General features: G+C 38.6%; 3 protein-coding genes and 1 long non-coding RNA gene across 4 annotated transcripts; 2 read left to right on the forward strand and 2 right to left on the reverse strand.

Moving 5' to 3' along the window:
* The first annotated feature begins 1,229 nt into the window (after positions 1 to 1,229).
* On the forward strand, positions 1,230 to 3,082 carry LOC131023585 (uncharacterized). Its single transcript, XM_057953129.1, has 3 exons — positions 1,230 to 1,411; positions 1,498 to 1,557; positions 2,360 to 3,082. The coding sequence occupies exons 2-3, from the start codon at positions 1,537 to 1,539 to the stop codon at positions 3,080 to 3,082; spliced, it is 744 nt and encodes a 247-aa protein (XP_057809112.1). The 5' UTR covers positions 1,230 to 1,411; positions 1,498 to 1,536.
* A 58-nt stretch (positions 3,083 to 3,140) lies between these two features.
* Positions 3,141 to 4,810, reverse strand: LOC131023586 (uncharacterized). Its single transcript, XM_057953130.1, has 3 exons — positions 3,449 to 4,810; positions 3,224 to 3,355; positions 3,141 to 3,173 (listed from the first exon to the last, which is right to left on the reverse strand). The coding sequence occupies exons 1-3, from the start codon at positions 4,808 to 4,810 to the stop codon at positions 3,141 to 3,143; spliced, it is 1,527 nt and encodes a 508-aa protein (XP_057809113.1).
* A 2,402-nt stretch (positions 4,811 to 7,212) lies between these two features.
* Positions 7,213 to 10,195, forward strand: LOC131020405 (uncharacterized). Its single transcript, XR_009100684.1, has 2 exons — positions 7,213 to 7,541; positions 9,745 to 10,195. It is a non-coding gene; the product is annotated as an uncharacterized LOC131020405 (long non-coding RNA).
* A 522-nt stretch (positions 10,196 to 10,717) lies between these two features.
* On the reverse strand, positions 10,718 to 12,371 carry LOC131020406 (protein ENHANCED PSEUDOMONAS SUSCEPTIBILITY 1-like). Its single transcript, XM_057949182.1, has one exon. The coding sequence runs from the start codon at positions 12,174 to 12,176 to the stop codon at positions 10,854 to 10,856; it is 1,323 nt and encodes a 440-aa protein (XP_057805165.1). The 5' UTR covers positions 12,177 to 12,371; the 3' UTR covers positions 10,718 to 10,853.
* Positions 12,372 to 22,471: the final 10,100 nt, after the last annotated feature.

The following is a 22,471-nucleotide window of genomic DNA, read 5'->3' on the forward strand; positions in this document are numbered from 1 at the left end:
CGGCAGTTAATCGTAGCCGTTAGAAGTAGCCGGCTGGAAATGGATCCCAGCGGCTACTTGGACCGGCTAGGATTAACAGGCGGGTAAATACTTAATTAGCTTTAAAAAAATTCTAGTTTCATAATATTGTTGATTTTAAATTTTTAAACAGCCATAATTTGTATAATTATTATAAACTTAAAGGGTGATTGGACAATTCACGGGCATAATGCAGCTTTATAGGGTGACAATCTCTTTGCAGTAAATTCACGAGAAGGAGATTCACAAAATAAACTCAATAAGTCTAAATTTATATAGTTTATTTGATTGAATATGAATTAATATTGTAACACATAAAATAATAGCAACTAGTCGATAACAAAATTACAAAATCACATATTATGAATCAATGAATCATAATACACCTTACAACCCAGTACCCGCCAGAAATATGTATCCGGCTGACGTAGCCGTGGGTAAGAAACTACTCACGGCTACAGAGGACGGCTACTAAGTACTGGCGGGTAAGTTGTTAAATGTCTTTAAAATAATTTTTCATATCATTTTATATAATATTCGTATTTTTTACCCTTAATTTACTATTATTTCTTCTATTTATACACGAAAACCTAATTTTTTTTAATTATAAGCTTAAAGGGTGATTGGACAATTCATACGGCTACAATGCAGCTTTATAGGGTCTATTTCTTCTTTGCAGTAAATTCACGAGAAGGAGATTGACAAAATCAACTCAATAAGTCTAAATTTATTTAGTTTATTTGATTGGAATATGAATTAATATTGTAACACATAAAATAATAGCAAATGATGGATAAAAAAATTAAAAAATCATATATTATGAATCACTGAAACATAATACACCATGCCACCAAGTACCCGCCAGAAAAATCGTAGCCGTCTTCCTTAGCCGTGGGTAAGAAACTACTCACGGCTAAATCGTACGACTACACTTTTGTGGCGGGTAAGTTATTAAATGTGTTTAAAATAATTTTTCATATCATTTTATATAATATTCGTATTTTTTACCCTTAATTTACTACTATTTCTTCTATTTATACACGAAAACCTTTATTTTTTTAATTTATAAGCTTAAAGGGTGATTGGACAATTCATACGGCTATACAGATAGGCGAGAATCGCGGAAGCTTTATTGGGGGATATACACGGCTGTATCTCAAATTCACAACTTTTGAAGGGTTGTTTGACCAAGAAGGTTTGAATTGGGGCCATTTACATGTATAACAATTACAACTTTTAACCTAGCCGCATTCCAATTTGAATTCACGGCATCGGTTTATTTTTTGAGAGAGAGTGAGAGAGAGAGGCAGCCGAGAAAGAGAGATAGAGGAGAAAGAGCATCTGGTCCATTTTTGAGAGAGAGGAGAGCATTCACGTCTTGCATACACCGAAGGTAAATTGGAATGAATATTTTTTTTTTGCTTTGTTTTTCTTGTTTGTCCCATGTTTGAATGAGAATCAATTTTTTTGAACTTGAAGGAGGGCTTGCACGATTTTTTCAACTTGAAGGCATATACCATGGCTTCTTCTTCAAACGAAGTAAGTATCCTATTTCGTTGATTTTATTTAAATTCTTGAATAAGGATGTTATTTTCCACAACAAGTTGAAGCATGTTATTTTCGTGAATTATTTTGGTGACATTGTTTAATTCGAATTACTTGTGTTTAATTATGTTCGTGAATTGGGTAGTCATTTTGGTTGAATTAGTTATGTTATTTGTGAATTACTTAGTATATAATTTGATTTAGTGTAATTTTAAAATCATTTCAATAATTTAAATAAAATACACAACCAAAGAATTGAATTGGGTAGTGCATAAATTGAAACTAACGAGAAGATCCTCTACATGTACATAATTATTTTCGTGAATTAATAATAATAATAATAATTCTATTTGGTTGAATTACTTATGTTATTTTCTTGAATTACTTAGTATATAATTTGATTTAGTTTAATTTTATAATCATTTCAATAAATAAATTAATTCAATAATTTAAATCTGACTGCCAACCTAATAATTGAATTGGGTAGTGCATAAATTGAAACTAACGAATTATATAAAATACACAACCAATAATTTCAATAATTTTTCTTTCGTACATTGTAATTAAAAATGTTTAATACGTATTTATTTGAATAATTCGTGTATGGTATGATATAGAATAAGTATTTATTTGAATAATAACATTTTTTCATGTTTTTCATAATGTTTAAAATTTATTACATTTTTTCATGTTTTTCACGTTTATGTTATTATTAAATTTTGTGTTATTTTTAGTTGGTGTTTCTTAATTAATTATATTTTGGCTTTTTAATTGATATATTTTTGGTATTGAATAGATGGGTTATCGGAGGCCCGAAACAATAAATCGCCCCGGGACGCAGATCAGTTCTTACTACAAGACCAGTTATTTGTCCCTTGTACCCGAGCAACTGAGGGAAATTGGGGGCGACGCACTGGAGACCACGTTCAGGCAGGGTTGCTTTGGACATTTGTTGGATTGGGATCCGGGCAACAGGTGCAACATGGCATTGCACCATATTGTCTCTCGTTCTTTGCTGGATAGTGACGATGTGATGTGGTTCTACATCAACGGCAGGAAGGTTTGCCTTGATCACGCCGCATTCGCTCTTGTGACCGGATTGCCATTTGGGCCACATCGTTTCGATCCAACAGCAACCCACAATTTGAAGAATTGTGTAGCCTACACACGAGTTTGTGGCGGGCAGCGCTTGTCAGTTCAGGAGTTGGCAAACATTTTTTTTGAGAGGTGGACGGAGATTGTCGACCCCGACGGCTCGATAGCACTGCGTGTGGCCCACCTGTTGGTGCTACACGCATTTGTTTTGGGCGTGGATTTGCCACGACCCGTGGAGATCTGGACGTGGGCTTTGGTGGAGGACTTGTCGGAGTCAGATTTTACAAGTTCTGCACTGAGCTTCTGTTTAACGACGACTTTTTACAAGTTCTGCACTGAGCTTCTGTTTTGCCTCCGGAGTCAGATTTTCATCGCTCTCTTGTGCGGCCGCAAGCCTGTCGTTGAACCACTGCTCGACAACTAATCTGACTGCCTCCAACATCGAGCAGATTGGAAGACGCCTGGCCCACAGCAAACGTGCATTAAAACTCTCGGCGGCATTGGATGTAAGGAAACTGTAACGGGACACAGGACATTGTGATCGTGCCCACTTCTCCGGGCCTACGCGCAACAACTTCTCGTACGCCTTTGGCTTCAGAGCAGCCATGGCTGACATTGCACGCGTGTAATCTGATTGCTCGTAGGCGTATGCAGCCTGGCGGAAAAGCTCAGCAACACCGGGCCCGTAACCCTTCATCTTGTTCAACAAGTGGTAGTAGCAAATACCGTGAGTAGCATTTGGAAACTCGCTCTTCACAGCATTAGCGATGGAGACATGCGCATCAGATACAATAAGTAAGTTATCGGGCTCGCCGCAAGCACCTCTCAGATGTGACATAAACCACTTCCACGACTCATCATTCTCGATCGGACCGACACCGATCGCCAAGGGAAAAACTGCCTCGTTTCCGTCTTTTGTCACGGCGACAAACAAAATGCCACTATTTTTGCCCTTCAGGTGTGTGCCGTCAACCACAATCACTGGTCGAAGGTGAAAGTAGAAAGGTGAGATGGAAGCCCACAGAGCAACAAACAAATGTTTGAACCGGCAGTCTACATCTACGTCCAAATCATATACGGTGCCAGGATTCGCTTCCTTCAGGGCATACAGATATCTTGGGAGCAGGAGGAACGAATCATCAACTCGACCGTATATCATATCCATCCCGAGATTTCTTGCACGCAGCGCGACATCATATTTGATTTTGATGCCGAAATCGCGTACTAACTCAGCCATGATGGATTTCGGCTTAATGACCTCTCCATCATCGCGTATTCTGTTTGCCACAAACGCTGCCACCACCTTCGAGTGCGCCTTGATTTTTTTAGCTGTGCGCAAGTCCCCTTCGCATGAATGCTCTTTCAACTTATGCACTCTCCACATCCCTCGGCCGTGAACAGACGCACGAAGATCGAAATTGCAGTTGTCAGAGTGCTTGCACGAGAAATAGACTCGTCCCGGATCTGAGCGGACAACTTTTGTCTCAGTGCCTCGCTTCATGTTCCACAAACCAACAGCAATGATCAGGTCGTCTTTGCTGTTGTAAAAAGAATTCTTCTGCAGATCATCAACTCTAGAAGGGTCACTCTCGCGAGCAACCAGCGAAGCCGAGGCGTCCACTGGAATCAAGGGAACTAACCAATTAGTTAGATCACCGGTCTCGGCTGTCGGTTGTCGGATCCAACCTGCTCGCTCGGTCTCCGTGAAATCAATTAGATCGTCGTCTAATAAATCCTCAGAGGCATCAGAAGCAGTGCCCACCTCGAGCGCAGGGTCAAATTCTTCGTCATCAGAATCATCATCGTCTCCTGATGCAACCGAGCCTTCAGCTTCGTGCTCAGGTTCATCATCTGTCCGCACATCGTTCAATCTCCCACATACTTCATTAAGCCTTTCGGTTTGATTCCATGCAGATTCGTCTAGCGGTTGTCCATCCCAATTAAAATATTGTCGTGGAGGCGAGCTCTGGACACCATGAAACGACGTATGATGATAATACGGCGTCTCATACTGACTGCATTGTGCTTCATCTACGTGTCCCGAAGCTTCTTCTACAATCGGACCGTTGTAGTGCTCAACGTACACCATGGGATAGTCGGCAGTTGCCAACAAGGCTTCCACGTCATCGTCTGTGGCCAAGCCACATTTCATCTCCCTACCAAATAGATTGGTCGCCAAATAATACAATTGGTAGCTCGAGCTCAACGAATGCGTCCTCATAATATTGTTGACGCTGCACATCAGGCTCTCAATAGTTTCGTTGACGAGGGGAAGGACCTCTGTAGCCCCACCAACATAGTGTATACCATCGACGAGTCCGTTGTATCTCACATATATGTATCTAACGAATTCCATCTATAAAAACACATAAAATGTAGTATTAAAATATGCATAAACACTTTAAAAATTCTCATAAATATAACATAAAACATTCAAACTATTAATTACACAAACAATATATGCGAAAATCACCTCTTCAAGTAGAATTTGAACACCAATTGCACCAACTATCGCACAAACCACTTCTCAAATCTTTGAGGGTTTCAATTTCTCAATTTTTTAACTGAATGCTCTTTCTACGAGTATTTGGATTTATGTTTTCTCATTCACAAGTGTAGCCATTATAGACTAATATTAGATTCCTTTGTACAAATTCACGTGAAATGTATTGTTCATTCATTCAGTACACTTCAATCTATTATTCAATGTGCAATCAAATGCATGCAGAAAGTGAGCATTAAAGCCTCATTACAATCCAAATTTGTGCAGTCACCTTATCTCTTATTTCATGTGGACATGTACTTTTTTGACTAAAACATTAACAAATAAATAGAAATACACAAAAAGGGATACATATGTTACTTTCAAACATTCATAACAAGGTAAAAAATTTTACAACCATATGTATTACTTCAAAATGATTTTTTGCTCCCAAAAAAAATATTAGCCGCCACAAAATCGTAGCCGGATTCACTACCCGTGTGTGAAAAATTTCACACGGCTAGTACGACCGGATTTGCATTTCTGGCGGCTAATTGTTTTTTTAGAGCTCAAATATTTTTTTGGTTACATTTCATGAGTTTCAAGTGTTTTATTCAAAAATAGCCTATTATTTTATGTGTTTACTGTATTATTTTGTGTTCAATCAAATCATGCATAAAGTGAGTATTATTACCCCACTATAATCCAATTTTTTGCAGATTCAGTGTCTCTCATATTTGACATCAATGTATACTTCTTGTAATATAAAAAAATAAAATTAAAAATTTAAATAAAAACTCTAAATTAAGGTATTCGTGTTATAATATAATATTACTAAGAGGGCTCAAAAATTCACTATTATGTATATTATGCAACAAAAAAATATTATGAAACAAATGGATTAATTAGCCGCCGGAAGTTCATAGCCGCTGACCAGTAGCCGTGTATATTTTGGACCACCGGCTACTGTTCACGGCTATGAATTTCCGGCGGCTAATTGTTTTTTTAGAGCTAAAATATTTTTGTGTTTACATTTCAGGAGTTTCAAGTGTTTTCTTCAAAAATAGCCTATTATTTTATGTGTTTACTGTATTATTTTGTGTTCAATCAAATCATGCATAAAGTGAGTATTTTTACCCCACTATAATCCAATTTTTTGCAGATTCAGTATCTCTCATATTTGACATCAATGTATACTTCTTGTAATATAAAAAAATAAAATTAAAAATTTAAATAAAAACTCTAAATTAAGGTATTCGTGTTATAATATAATATTACTAAGAGGGCTCAAAAATTCACTATTATGTATATTATGCAACAAAAAAATATTATGAAACAAATGGAGTAATTAGCCGCCGGAAGTTCATAGCCGCTGACCAGTAGCCGTGTATAGTTTGGACCGCCGGCTACTGTTCACGGCTATGAATTTCCGGCGGCTAATTGTTTCATTGGTTTCTAAATATTTTTTTGTTGCATAATACACATAATAGTGAAATTTTTAGTCCTCTTACTAATGTTTTTATAACGCAAACGTAAGCTAATTTTTTTATAAATTTTCAAACATACAGTATACATTAGAATGTGAAAGTGACGTGAGTTGGGCAATTATTGTCTCTTCATCACATTTTTAACTTGTGAAATTGACGTGAGTTAGACATTTTACAAAAACCGAAGCATGTCAGGTCTGCTTTTCCAAAAAACCAAGCATGTCGGCTTTGACTTTTTGGACTTTGGCTTGGGTGGGTACTTTTATAAGACAAGTTATAAAAGTGGGTACTTTCGCCTATTCACAGTAAAATTATTACGATAATTGAATTAAAACTTTGTACGATACAAAATTTAAATTTATTATTCATTTTTAAACAAATTAAAATTTAGTTACTAATTTAATCCAAGTATATAGTTTAGTAATATTTCATGAAATTAAGCCAATACACTACAACAAAAACTCTAATAGAAACCGCTAAATAGAAACCGGTTTTTGTTAAAAACCGATTTTGTAGCTCCAAAAACCGGTTTCTATTAAAAAAAAGTGCGCTGATATACCGGTTTCTATCATGTGGTGTCATAGATAAGTTGTGAACTATTGTATAATTGATTTCTCGCTCTCTATGTGGTGTTATAGTTAGTGTTTTGTGTATTATGCAATTCATTGAGGTGTTAATTAGATCGAACACATCCCTGTTACTCAGAATTATAATGCTTTATAGTGAGTGGTGGTTTGAGTATGTGGAAGTGAGGAAAGTTTTGAAACATATATCCCTGTTCTCTCCATGAAACAGATCAATCTGCTTGCGTGGCTGTGTTTCGCCGCTGCTCTGGGCTTCTGGTCTGCCGTGCTTTGTCGCTGCTATCTGAGTCTTTCTCTGGTTGGCCGTGCTTCGCAACCTCTGAGTCTAAGGTTAGTTTTGCTACTCTTGAAGTATGTTTATGTTGCTGCCCTTTCTATCTAAACTAGTGGATATGACGTTGCTGCTATTTTTTCTTTGCTATTGCTGCTATGTGTGTTGTGTGCAGTGTGTAGATGTATGTTGTGGGCTGAGTCTAAGTTATCGTCATTCTTTTTGTACTCTCAAGAAGTTAGCTAGAAATTAAAATAAGGGTGATTTCTTACAAAATGAATAAGCTCTATGATGTACAAAGTGGTTGTTGTGTAATTGTTCGGGAAGACAATCAACGCAGCAAGAACATAAAAGAAAAGAACACGAAGGCGATTTACGTGGTTCGGATTTTTCAATCCTACATCCACGGTGCAGAACAATCAATTCTATTTCACTATGAACACTCAAGAACTTTACAATTACAATTGAGAACACTCAACACTAGAAGAAGTGTATAGCCTACAAATCTATCAAGATTGCTATAATTCCTCACTCTCAACTAGTTTACAGTAATGGAAATTCTTCAGCTTCGACTCAACAACTAATCTAGGTATTTAAACAAAAGGAAAAGCAGTTGAGAAGATTTTAGCTACGCGCTGACTTCTGGAATGAAGGAACACAGATCCGTTGGATCTGTTGTAACTAACCTAAAACTGAACTCCCTTAACTCTTGCATATTTGCTAACAGATCCCTCAGCAATAGACTAAACACCCGTGCATATTTTACTCGTCAGAGGAATCGAACTCCAGACCAGAGAAATCAAGATACCAGAGATCAATATGCCAGCGGAGTCAACGTCAGAGAAGTTGATGCCAGAGGAATCGAATGCCCGAATGCCAGAGCAGCGAACTCACATCACCAGAGAACTCAGTTTCAGAGGACTCAAGTCCAGAGCAGCGAAGTCACCAGAGAACTCAGGTTCAGAGAACTCAAGTCCATTCCGCTGGTGATCTATTTATCTGGCGAAGTCAGAGAAAACGTGTAGACCAATTGTATGTAGATACTTTACTCGCAGTGGTCCATAAATGTATTCTCCCTCCAAATACAACAAATAATTCTTCTTGAGTTTCTTGTTTCTTGGTTTTAAGGTTATAAGTTATAACTGTGACCGTCCTTTTTTATTGTAATCATGTGCTGAAAATTTTAGAAAAAATAAAAATAAAATTGTGGTGAGTTATGCATCTTTCTGTGTTGAGCAAGAGTTCTTTATTTTTATTTTTTTGGGTTGAGGAATCTTTTTGTAGTTCCATTTAATGAAATTTTAGTAGCTAATTGTTTTTGGCATGTGTTCATCATTTCATTTTGCAATTTCTGCAGTATAAAAAACTTAGCAAAGGAATCTAGCAGAGATGTGCTACTTCTGCTCCTATCTAACACAGAAAAGAAGGATGTCATGGAATCGGTGAGAATTGATGGATGGATTGAGGAGGAAATTAAGGTTCATCAAATGGAAGGAAGAGAGTTGACTGAGAAAGAAGAATTTGGAATACAGAGTAATTTGGAAGAGGAATTGAAGACATAAGCTAATAGTTGGAGTCTTCCCAACTTTCCACGTATATCACCTTATTTGCTTTTATATGTTTATCTTTATTTTTCAATCAATACACTATTTGTAATAGTGGTCCCATGTGGGGGTATTTAGGGTTGTTGAACAACAGTAAAGAGCAAGTAGAAAATTATCTCCAACTTTCTCTCTCTAATTTCTCTTTCTTCCTCCATTTCTCCTTCTACTCAATATTCTATTTTACTTCTCGTTTTTAGTGCTCAGAATTTCACAAAGAAAATCACAAAAAAATTACAAAATAGTACAAGTAAACACAACAAAGGATTTCTTTTAATTGGAAAATTTCCATCAATCTTTAAAAGCTATAAGAGTATATATGTATTTGTATGTATGTGTGTTTGCATGTATGGAATTGATTGGAATATTCTGATCGAAACAAGAAACCAAAATTGGTTGCCTATTCTTAAACCTTTCTTTTTTTACCTACTCGAGCTCACAAGTCTCTTTTTTTTTTATGAGAGTTTATTGATCTTATTTGGTTATCAACAAATAAATCGATGAAGGTTTTTTGTTGTTTGAGAAATATGTGAATTTTTTTTTTTTTTTTTTTTTTTTGTGCCGAAGATGTTTATGAATATTTTCAAGAAACTTATTGCTTTTGCATCAGAAACATTAATAAGGAATTGCTCAGTTATTCCAAACTGATTTACATTTGCAGAAGTATAGCAATTCAATCAACCATGGATGAAGAAGAATATGCTTTTATTAGTTACTGGTGTACTGAAAAGGGACCGAAAGAGACGAAAGCGAATTGAGGCAGCTGGCATCGACTATGTGGGCTGTGTGCAGCCTACTCCAAAGAAGATCAGATTCAATTCGCAGATTAGAGGGGCATTTAATTTGGTCGCGATCGACGTGAGCTGTTGTTGTCTACAAAGAAACATGCACTGAAAACTCATTGCCTGGAGATGATGTCGAGAAGAAGGAAAAATATGACCAATTTATAGCTAGTCTTCATTGAATGGGGAAAGCTTGTGCCAAGTTTTTGTATTTTATTTCACAGATTTTGATAGTGGTAGTAACCAAAGTATGCTTGCTGACTTCTACGAAAGTGATTTTTAGAATATATATTTTAAGTTTCAATGGATGAAGATATTTGTTGTTGATTATTTTGGTTATAAATTAAATTTTATTTTATTAAAAGCCCTTTTTATAGGGGCTACAAAATAATTTTTTTTCCCCACAAATAATCTACAAAACCGGTTAAAAATCGATTTCTATTAGCCTATTGTGTAGTGGTGTCTATCAATGCAAAACACACCGCTAAAAAATACGCTAATAGAAACCGGTTAATAACCGGTGTCTTACATACCTACGACACCGGTTATTAACCGGTTTCTATCAGCACCTTTTTTTCTGCCCTTACGAAACCGCTAGCTACGAAATCGGTAGTTTGTGCTAATAGAAACCTATTTTTTAACCGGTTTCTATTAGCATTTTTCTTGTAGTGATAACTTCAATAGTGTTATAAACTAGAGTGAAACGAGAGAATAGAGAAGAGAATATGTATTGAGCGTATTCAATATATATGAGGGCCAAAGGCCTCTATTTATACAAGTAGAAAACTAGGATTTTAGGGAGATTTCTTGGTCAACACACATAAATATATCTAGAAGATATATTTACAAACTAATAGGGAATTTAGTTTAGAGCTAACACGCCAAATCTACATCGCAGTTATTTCTTTAAATTCCAAAGCCTTAAAATTACTGCATAATTTATACGATTATAGAGAAAGTAAATTGGTTCCAAATTTCGAATCCATTTTCAGATTAGCATGGCTTCCATAAACTCCGCATCATCTTCCATGGCCTGCATGGTCTCCGGCACTAAGCAAACTTCGACGTCGATTCCGCCGGCAACTGCGGCGGGAAAAAGTTTCATATTCCCATCAAATTGCTCAATCTTTCCGCTTAGGGCGGAAATTGGCTTCCCCCATCCAAAATCGTTGGCGTACACATTATGCCGATGCGAACTCGCGATCATGACCACACTGCTCCTTTTCCTCGGAGGAAACCTCTGGAACACCACCGGATTCTTCACCCAATCCTCCACCGTTTTAATCACCGCTTCACCACTTTGCGCAGCAACATGAGCGTTGATCTTGAGCGCCGCGTGCCCTAATCCTCTTTCTAACAGCTCCGACGTGCTCATCTTAGTAAAAGAACTGTTGAATGCGTTCCCAAAATAGCCGTCGGCGAGAGGGATTCTGGCCCTCGCGCCGATGGCCATCATGATGCTAACCTCCTGGCTGCTCAGATCGTCCTCTTCCCCCCGACACCGAGTTGTGCTCCGCCATAGATGAGCAGAGAGTGCTTGCAGAGTGGATATTTTGTCCGTGCCGGCTTCCGAATTGGCCTTGGATTTCAGCTCAGCCAGACTTTCCTTGCTGAAGCGGAAAACCCTCGCCATTAATGGAGGTGGAGGGTACCGGATTTTCTCCAGCGCCGGAAGAGGGAAGAGGCGGTTGTCGTCGGGCATGCTGCTTGGAAACCAGCGGTCGAACACGGGGTGTTTTGATATTGTAGCGGAACCGCGCGACAACTCCGACCAAGAGTTGATGAAATGCCAGAGAGAGACGCCGTCTATGACGGCGTGATTGGCCGTGCAGCCCACGAAGACGCCGTCGGCGAGCTGAGTGACTTGCACGCCGAGTAGAGGCTTCGAGAGGCCGTCGCAGTTGCAGTATCCCTCTAATGGGAAGAGATCGGATACTATTTCAGGTATGTATTTCGGTTCCAAGATGTGGGAAACCGATACAGCCGGGGCATCAGCGTGAGTGAACTCCGCGCCGGCGTTGTTGCAGTCGACGAAGTAAAAGAAAGAATTATCGGCGGCTGGAACGGCGGCAAGGCGGCCGGCCAGGGGAGGAAAGAAGTCGAGCGCTCGGGAAAATGAGTTCTTGAGGTGAAGAATGTAAGATTTTTGATCGGATTCGGGCTTGGGAAAGAAAAGGCCTCTCTGCATAGGATTGAATTGCAGCAATTGCAAATCCCATGGAGTAAGCTCCAATCTTGAGATGGGAGTTGCATCGGTGCTTGTCGTTCCAACCAGACATGAAGAAATCACGTCGATTCTCGCCATCTTCATATTTCTTTCGTCAAGGAAATCTTAGGAAACTGTTTAATTATTTCCTAGCCGACGTGTTACTCTTATATTGGCTATTTATTTCTAGGGTAAATACATATTAAACCTTGAACTATTTCTGTTTTATCAAAAATACCCTGAAAGTTTCGAAATGTTCTCTAAACCATCAAAGTATCAGGATTTTATCAAATATATCCTACATCTATTTTTCGGTCACCAGAAACATGACGTGGCTTGCCGGATGACACAGTGTAATTTAAATTCTATTTTTTTTAATCCATATCATTTTATATATATTCTATATTTTTTTAATCCATGTCACTCATACTCTCCCTCTCTCTCTGTGTTTCCTCTCTCTCTCTCTCTCTCTCCGGTGAGTGTCACCGATTTTTGCCGCCTCCGGCGCGACGAGGCCGGCTCCTCTTCTTCTCTTCCTCTTTCTTTCTTCTCTTTCCTAAATCTAATTCCCCAAATTCTAAAATCCAATTCCTAGGTTTTCTGCCTCTGTTCTTCCCCCTGAAACTCGCCCCTCCGGCGAGTTCCGCCACTGCAAGTGCCGTCCCCGTCGCACTACCGCCCTCTCCGTCTCAGGTATGTTTCTTCTCTCTCCCTCTCGATCTCGTTCTGCCCTCTTCCTCTTATCTCTTATGTCTGCCTCTTTTTCTCTTTTAATATTTTAAATATAAACTCCCTTTTTATTTTCTTTTCAGGAATTGATCGAGCATCGTCGACTTGAGACGTCTCCAGCGGTCCAGCCTCGCCGCGCCGAAGGCAACGAAAATCGACGATTGGAGAGAGAGAGAGAGAGACGATAAAGAGAGGGGGAGAGGAAACGCAGAGAGAGAGGGAGAGTATGAATGACATGGATTGAAAAAGTAGAATATAAAATGACATGAATTAAAAAACATAGAATTTAAATTACACTGTGTCATCTAGCGAGCCACGTCACGTTTTTGGTGACTGAAAAATAGATGCGGGATATATTTGATAAAACTCTGATACTTTGAAAATTTAAAGAGCATTTCGAAACTTTCAGAGTATTTTTGATAAAGCGAAAATAATTCAAGGTTTAATATGATATTTATCCAAATTTCTATCCATATTGTTATGGATAAACTTTATGGACCATACAATCTAAAATGGCAAGAGAGCCATTTAATGGAGTGCAACGTTGAAATCGTGTTATGTGCTTATGTTTTTATCTAACAAGTGGGTATCAGAGCAATCGTTGACTGCTAGATTGTTGGGATCTATGGACTTTATATTTTTTAATAGTTAATTGGTCATTGATTTTTCTCAACAACTTTGCATATATTAAATTCCATAATCAATTCGTATTAATAATTATTGTCCCCAAATGAACACTAAGCAATGCGAACTCTTATCTACAAATAATGAGATTCAGGATTCAAACTTCACCGCTTTCCCTTTTTCAAAATAAAAAAAGAAAATAATAATAATAATAATAATAATAATAATAATAATAATAATAATAATAAATCGATTAATTAATTAAATATGTCATCATGGTACGCCTGTTTTCAGGCTTTTAATTTATAAAGGGCGTGTATTTTGTACTTGGTCACTAATTTATTAGTAATAAAATATCGTAACTAACACGGTGCAATTGTAGCATATATATAGCAATCGAGTATCGTATCCACATAGACTGTTAAGTGATAATATTCTAAGTAATTCTAATAATTCTCTAGCAATATTCAAGCAAAAACAAATAAGAGATGGAAAAATAAAATACTAGACTCAAATAAAATAGATAAATAAAAAGAAATAAATCAGATAAATAAAATACTGATCCTAGGGATGTAAATTCATTGATCAAATTCACATAATCGACATATTAATCCTAATTACCAATTTAATCAAGTCCTGATGAGATATCACATAAATAATGAACACTCTCGCTAGAGCAGCATATGATAGTAGATTAATAAATTCTCTATCTCCGTTAGGTCTCAAGAGAATCCACTATCTCTCAAAAACACATAAGAATAGCTCTCTATGATCCAACTATCTCCGTTAGGTCTCAAGTTTAAAATCATATCATACATTTCTGAATCTGCTAAACAGTTATCTCCGCTAGGTCTCAAACTGAATAGCTAAACATGCAAATTATTGGCCAGATAATCCACAAGAAATAAAGCACCAGGAATTATGAATCATAAACTGGAAGTCAAAAAAGCATCAATAAATCAATCACATAAATTCAATCAACTATTTACAAACACTAGAATCGGAAAAGAAAACTAGTCAAACATAAATAAATAAATAGAAGACATAATTAAAAGAAAAGAAACTGAAATAAATAAAACTGATAAAACTCGGAAAGAATATTGGATGAACAGCTGAATCTTGAATATTGCAGAAAATAAATCTAATCTATGAAAGCTGTAAAATTCTAAACTAAAACTAAAAAATATGAAAAAAAAAAAACAAGAAGAAGATGGGTGAAGAGATGTGTTTAATAGGTCAGGAAAAGGAAATATATATAGGCACAGAGGAAAAATACAGTACAAAACTCGAAAATACTGATAAAATTCGAAAATCTCGAAAAATCCCGAAAATTAAAAAATTCTCGTCGGACACTATTCACTGTTGCGCACGACTTTCTTGTTTTGGCCATATCTTCTTCGTCCAAACTCGGATTTGCGAACCGTTTACGCCTAAGAACTCTTATCGTGATGATATACAACTTTCATTAAAACCATTTGTCCAAATTCAAACTCAAGATTTTTGTAAAATTCATCAAAGTATGAACAAGTATCATTTTTCACAACATAAAGCAATATAAGCACAAAACAATCATCAAACACTCAATCCCCTATAAAATTAAGACCATAAGAATATTAAAATCATAGAAAAGTGATGTACTATTTTTCTAGCAACTAAACCGCAACTAACACGGTGCAATTGTAATACTCCATCCGTCCCACTTCAATAGGCTCATTTTTCTTTATGGGGTGTCCCACTGCAATATGCTCATTTTCTTTTTTGGGTAAAAAAATTGTACTTAATTGGTGTGGACCACACCACTTTACTACCACTTTCCTACTAAAAAATAAGTTTTCTTAATCTCCGTGCCCAAAAGAAGTGAGCCTATTGGAGTGGGACGAAGGAGCAATAAATAGCAAGTAAGAATATTGTCTCTACAGGGATTGAAGTGTCGAAATCACTCTAGTTATCTCATAAACAAACTTAAATAGTAGACATGCAACAGAACGTAGAGGTCGAATTACTTAAACTAAAATGCAAACAAAAGAATAAACAATGCAAATATCTAAATCAAATGAAGAAAGACAACTGATCCTAAGGTAGTAAATTCATTAACCAAATCTACACAATTAATCTATTAATCCTATGTATCAGTTTAATCTAGTTATGATGAGAGATCACTTAATTAATCAATTACTCTCGCTAGAGCAACAACGATCATAGATTAGTAATTCTCTATCTCCGCTAGGTCTCAAGAAAATCTACTAACTCCCAATAGCTCCTAAGAATAGCTCTCTATGATCCACCTATCTCCGCTAAGTATCAAGGTTAAGATCATATCATACATTCCTGAATCCGCTAAACAGTTATCTCCGCTAGGTCTCAAACCGAATAGCTAAACATGCAAACTATTAATCAGATAATTCACAAGAAATCAAGCACTAGAAATTATGAATCATAAACTGGAAGGCACACAAGTATTAACAAATTTATTACATAAATTCAATCACTATTTACAAACCCTAGAATCAGCTAAATGAAACTAGCCAGACATAATAAAAGAAAGCATAAACATAATTAATAAAAATATAATCAAAAGAACTGAATTAAAATAAAATCGAATAAAACTGAATATATAAGAACAATTGTAGCGACTTGAATCTTCAATCTTGATCCAAGCCTTGTGATGCGTCTTCGACTTTTGGGCCATTTGGCCCTATTTTTCTCATTTATTTGTGTCAGTTCAGGTCCGTCCGGGGGAAAGCCTTGGTGTCAAGGAAGGAAGATCCAGTGGAGCGGAAACGGAAGAAATGTGGTCGGAATGGGCATTACCAAGCCCAGATTGCAATTTTATGTTTACCAGCATGGAGCCTAGGCGCAGTACCTCTCAAATCTAACTTGGGGTATGGGAACCCGAAGCAACCCACCTGATATGAGTCAAACCAAATGAAGCAATCCGTCTGACCACTACAAGGAGAAGTAGACAGCCGAAGCCGAGTAAGGAAAGTGGATCCCGAAGATTTGATGAAAGAATGCTGAAGAACGAAGAAGAAGCTGGACGAATCCGGAAAAGGGAAAGGTTGACCATAGCATGTAGCTGGAAGATATCTCCAATCGGATCAATCAAGGATTGCGCTAAAGAAGGAAAAAAGATCTCGATGAAGATATGGAGTTGGCGCAGCTAGGGTTAGCCCTCCACCAGATGGCAGTATAAAAGGATGAAGATGTGCTGCGTGGAGAAGCTCTTGGCCTACTGAACTTTTGTATTATATAGTTATTTACCCTAAATTCTGCCGGGTGTGGCATTCCAAACAATTTACATTTTCAGTATTTTATCAATTCCGTTTTCAATTCAAGTAAGGAACAAGATTAAGGCTCGTAGCCTTAGGTACTATTTCTTTAATCCAAGTATTTCCCTTTTGTTATATGTTGTGTTTAATTCTTATTGCATTTATGTTTACTGCTATGCGTGAGTAGTTCCTTCAGTGAGGTTTAAGGGCTGGAAATAATTGTTGTCAATATGTAAACATTCGTGAGGCATTTGTTCTTTCGGTTGAGTCTCGTGGTTCCGGAAGGATCTGTTCGAAACCATAGGCAGTAGGGGCCTAACGGGTGATTTCCGTTTGGTAAAACGCTGTCTGTGTCAAGCAAAGGCCAGGGTATACCAGGGCGTGACAACCGGTAAACCCACAACCGAGTAGCTGAGCAGCGTCAACAAAAGGCGTTGTAGATCCAGAAGGTGAGGAAATGATTGATGGGATACACTGTCCTTCCTCAGTCTTGGGCTTCTCTAGAGACTATCCATCAACTGTGACGAGGCATCAAGCCATGGTTATCAAACGAGGAAGGTAACTTCTGCGCCGTAGCATGTTTATGACTGGTCAGCTGACAAGCCGAAAATGGTTGTGTCCAGGAGGCATGTGTCACTCAAAGTGCAGAGTTGGGGACCTCGGGAGAGAAGGTTGGTGAGGGTCATACTTGGTGAGTAACAGGTATGACTACTATCTAAGGAGGAGTGAAGCACTGCCTTGTGACCGGGGATTGTGTGACCTTCGGACCAAGTGACTGCAATGGACTCAACCAGACATCCCACCATCCACCGGCGCCTTTCCCGGTTGCCCCCGTGCTCAGCCTCCCACCATCCCAGCCGGGCGCCGCTTCCCGGTTGCCCCCGTGCTCAGCCTCCCACCATCCCAGCCGCAGCCCAGCAGCCGCAAGCTCGCAGCCGCCTCCCGCACGCCGGCCACACCAGCACGGCGACGGCGTGTCTCCGGCGACTTGATGATCTTGGCACTGCCGTCAGCAGCCTCCAGACAACGGCACGCCGTCGCCCGCCACACCGCAGCAGCTCTACAGCCGCACCCTTAAGATCTGCCCGATCTAGATCTGGGCTGTTTCTCTTTCAAGAAAACAGATCCCTAGGATGCGCGCCTTTCTTCTCCGGGCTGTCCACGCGGCGGCGCGAGCTGCCGTCTAGCCTCCGGCTTTCTCCTCTCTGCGTCCTTTCTTGGGGACGGGGCTATTATGGCTTCCCTCCCACCGTTCCCGTAGGTCTCAAATAACTACGTCTCTTGTCCCGTTTTGCCTGGTTCTCGGCCTTCTCCTACGGCCAGCGTCGTCTCTCCGGTGGACGCCTACTCACCATCTGATCAGAAGGAGACGGATTCTGATTCTCCGCAGTTGGCTGCACAGAAAACTCCACCGCCTTCTCAGGCGGAGACGTCGTCTCCTCTTCGGCTTGGGGGGCCGACCTCGGCTATGCCGCCACTAGAACAGTTCGTCGGGAAGGGTCAATCTAAAGCACAGCAATCCAGTCGATCTTTTGCGGATACTCTCAAACAGACGAAGGGAAGTCGGCAAGCTGATGTTCCTGCCTATGACTTCACGGTTCTACAACCTTCTTTGGTAAACGATAAACCCTGTCTTATCATTTCGGAAGGGTTCCATCAACGACAAGTGCGATCATTCTCTCATGCCCTGCATGGCCGGATTATCCTTCGCAAGGGGGATCGTCCTCGTTTTGCTGCTGATTTGCATGTCGAGTTACAGCAGATATGGAAGCCGGATTTATCTTGGGAAATTATTCCTCTGGGTAAAGGTTACTTCACCCTGAAATTCTCCTCTGCGGAAGATATGGCGCTGGCTTTCGCTAAAAATACATGGAAATTACGTCCGGGCATCTTGCATTTGCAGACTTGGGTCCCAAATTTTGATCCATACAAGGATTCATCCACTAAAGCACAAGTTTGGATTCGTGTTTTTAATTTACCTCACGAGTATTGGCATCCGGAGGTGCTTTCTGGTATTGCTAGACACGTAGGGGCACCAATTGTTATTGATGGTTTATCTGCTCATGCTTCTGTGGGTCATTTTGCGCGTATTTTGGTTGAGATGGATGTCTCCAAGGCTGTGCCTGATTTTTTTGATGTCAAATGTGGGGATCGGGTTTTTGTTCTCGAATTCGGATATGAAGACCTCCCATATTATTGTCACTCTTGCTGTGTTGTTGGCCATGCTACTACCTCTTGCAGGAGATCTAAAGAGGGGATGAATGATACTGAGGGTCAACCAGCTGGCAAAGGTACTGACCCAGCCCCAGTTCAGCAACATCGCTCCAAATGGAAACAAGTGGATCGTAAACAAGCCTGCTCTGAAGCTTCTCTTCAGATGGTTGTTTATGAGAAGGGTGGAATCCTGACCCCCTCGAATCGTGACTCTGCTCTTGGGGATGACGAGATGGACACCTTCCCGGATTCAACAAGTGAGGAAGTCGTTGGTTCCCTAAATCTTGGATCTGAGGCTGCGCAGGTGGACCTTCACAACCCCTTTGCTGCTCTGGAGTCGTTGGATGCTGAGGTTCAGTTGGATAATGAGGTTGTCTCTGAACACTCGGTTGGTGATAACAGGGCGGACAAGTCTGTTGGTATGGAGATTGTTCCGGTGATGAATGACACTACCCGACATCCGGTGGAAACTACTATAGTGTCAGATACACAGGTTGATATTGTCACTCTGCATTGTAGTAATACAGACATGGCTTTGACTGTGACGCCAGGAAAGGCGACAATGGAGGATCCCCCCATAATTCGCGGTCGTGGGCGTCCGAAAGGGGCTTCCAAGAAGGGGAAGGTTTCTGATTCCTCTATCAAGAACCGGCTCCGGCGTATAATCAAGAATGGTATGTCCTCGGACAAACAAGCAACTGGTCGTGTCGCTGGTCCTGTTTTGCAGGGAGCCGTTTTTGATTCTTCGTCGCCAATGGAGTTCTTGAAAAAAGTGCAACATGCTCATTCTGAAGGCGCGCTTATGCAAAATTTTGTGATACACTCTTCTTCTTCTGACGCTGCTCGTGCTATGTCGACCGTGGTTTCTAAAAGATGGGGAGATATGCTTGACGACGAAGATTGTTTTGATGAGGATGATCCTCTAAAAATGTTCTCTTAGTCTTGTTTGTTTTTCGGTTTCTCGTGGCTTCTCGCGGGTGCTTTCACTTGTTTTTGTTCTTTCTATTTTCCTTTTAATAAAATTTCTATTACAGCAATGGACTCAACCATCCTAAGTGTGAAGTATAACCTCTTGAAACGCCTCAATGTCTTTGGGCCACGCCTTGAGTTTATATGGATCATGGACGGATCATCAGTATGCTTATGACCGAAACAAATGTTGACAATAGTTATGACCTAACCATATAACCTCACCCCTTTGTTATTATTGATCTTCGTTTAATTTCTTGTGCAGAGTATACAGATTGAGACCAGTGACACCTCAATTTGTCGTCAGAGAACAAAGTGGTTCCTCACTCCCTGTGGGATTCGACCCTATACTTGCCACTAAGACTAGTTTCTGGTTGCGAGACGTAAGAGCGTGTATCATCTGTCTAGGGTGAACACAAGTATTTTGATCGTACCGCACGACGGGTGCGTGTCACCTTGAAAACTGGAAAACAAATGTAAAACTAAAGCTATAATATTAGAATGTAATGTGTGGAACCCTAGATAGGTCAAAAGAGGACCTATTTATAGTCTTGGGGTAAAAACAAAGTTCGAAATCGAAAATAACTCGAAAAATCGTAGAATTCCGCAAAAACTCTCGAAACGGAGGTCAACGAGTTGACCACCGAAATTCCTCACGAAATCCTCCCAAACTCGATGACTGCCGAGTTCTCAAATTCATGCACAAAATTCGATCAGGAAGTTCGGCAACCAAAACGGCGTTCGCCGAGTTTGGCCTTCAAACTCTCAAATTCGGCGGTCAACGACGTTTGACAGCCGGAAATCCTTTTTCTCGCCCCTAGCTCAAAATCTTCGTCTTTTCTCGATTTTCGGGCTCGATTCTCTCAAATCTCTTCTCTTAAACATATTCCTTACTATCCATGCTCCAAGAAACACTCATTCATGCATCCAAAACAGTCAAAACTACGCTCGACCGTGAAATCATGAATTAATATGCAATAAACTCCAAACGACAATGAAACAGGCATAGAATCGACTTAAGACGCATAATATAAACCATATAAATCATGCAAAATGAGTGTTTACAAAAAAGTGAGTGTTATCAGTACTATTTCTTACCAAACAAGATATTACAGCCGCGACATTGGCATGAGTGAACTCGGCGGCAGCATTGTTGCAGTCAACGAAGTAAAGGAAGAAATTATCAATGTCTGGAACGGTGACAAGGCAGACGACCAGGGGAGGAAAAAATAATTAAAAAATAAAAAAATAAATAAAAAAAGATCGTCGAATTAACAACGGAAATTTTCGTCGTTAAATTTAACGACGGGAATTTTCGTCATTAATTGAGTTTGCCACGAAAGAATTACTTTTGAAACAGATCCGTCGATAATTATAATTAACGACGGAAAATATTATTTTAGCGATGGAAAATTCCGTCGGTAATAGCGCTATTTTTTGTACTGTTTAATGAGTCATTGTTTAGACTAGGTATAGGCATGCTTAGGTGATTAACTAGAATTTACCACGTAGATGCAATTATCTAATGTGAGAATTATCACATATAGCCATCTTTCATAAAAACATAAATTTTATAGCCCTAGTTTATAATAGATAAGTTATATAGCCATTTTAGACTTAAAAGACTATAACACCCTTTGACTTTTTTGTACTTGATGGTGCCATCGAGTAATGAAAAAACTAAAAATTTTCTATAACACCATCGAGTAATCGAAGTACTCGATGGTGTACTCGATGACACCATCGAGTACTCGAAAAGTCAAAGGGTGTTATAGTCTTTTAAACTTAAATGGCTATATAACTTATCTATTATAAACTAGGGCTATAAAACTTATGTTTTTATGAAAGATGGCTATAATAAGATTTCCCTCTAAATTAATTACTAATATTATATGAATATTATTTTAATAATTTAAATAGCTATTTCTATATGCTACTCTTATATACATGTATGTCAGTGGATCTTAGTTAATTAGATGCCTATAGATATATATATATATATACATACGCGCCTATAGAGTGTGGTTATAGAGAGAACTACATTATTTGTGAGAACGTAAAAACCATAAAATCTAATGCATTCACTGTTAAACTTAATGCACTAAAAAAAAATAAAAAAAATCGCTCCGTTCAGGATTCAAACCTAGGATCTGCATTCATCCAAAAAGATGATGCATCCACCATAGATTGTGTTGATCGAATGGCTGAAAATGGTTATCCGTTCTTCTTTTATTTAGTTGTTCTTTCTTGAACCTCTCCCTACGCCTACAAATTTATTAATTAGTTATAGGCGTGTATATTTATTTATTTATTTTAATAACTTTAAAATATTTTGTTCTTATATAGATATTTATCTATATATGTAGACATTATACGTATATATGTATACATGTAAAGTAAAAACTTTAATTAGATGATTATATAACTTATATAAGTATATACGTACATATATTATTATAAATTAAATAATTATCTACATTTATATATTATACAATTTTATTTGTGAACTTTGTAGTTAGAACTTCTTTCTCAAAAATTGAAGAGCCTATTATAAACTTGCATTAGAAAATTCTTCAAAAAAATATAAAAATGGAA

The sequence above is a fragment of the Salvia miltiorrhiza genome, chromosome 4 (genome assembly GCF_028751815.1).
Source record: "Salvia miltiorrhiza cultivar Shanhuang (shh) chromosome 4, IMPLAD_Smil_shh, whole genome shotgun sequence".
NCBI classification, from domain to species: domain Eukaryota; kingdom Viridiplantae; phylum Streptophyta; class Magnoliopsida; order Lamiales; family Lamiaceae; genus Salvia; species Salvia miltiorrhiza.

Coding starts and splice junctions, on each gene's coding strand:
- LOC131023585 (XM_057953129.1), top strand. CDS start 1,537: ATGGCTTCTTCTTCAAACGAA. Junction 1,558..2,359: donor TGGCTTCTTCTTCAAACGAA/GTAAGTATCCTA, acceptor GGTATTGAATAG/ATGGGTTATCGGAGGCCCGA.
- LOC131023586 (XM_057953130.1), bottom strand. CDS start 4,810: ATGAAATGTGGCTTGGCCACAGACGATGACGTGGAAGCCTTGTTGGCA. Junction 3,356..3,448: donor AGCCCGATAACTTACTTATT/GTATCTGATGCG, acceptor TTGTTGAACAAG/ATGAAGGGTTACGGGCCCGG. Junction 3,174..3,223: donor CGTACGAGAAGTTGTTGCGC/GTAGGCCCGGAG, acceptor GTCCCGTTACAG/TTTCCTTACATCCAATGCCG.
- LOC131020406 (XM_057949182.1), bottom strand. CDS start 12,176: ATGAAGATGGCGAGAATCGACGTGATTTCTTCATGTCTGGTTGGAACG.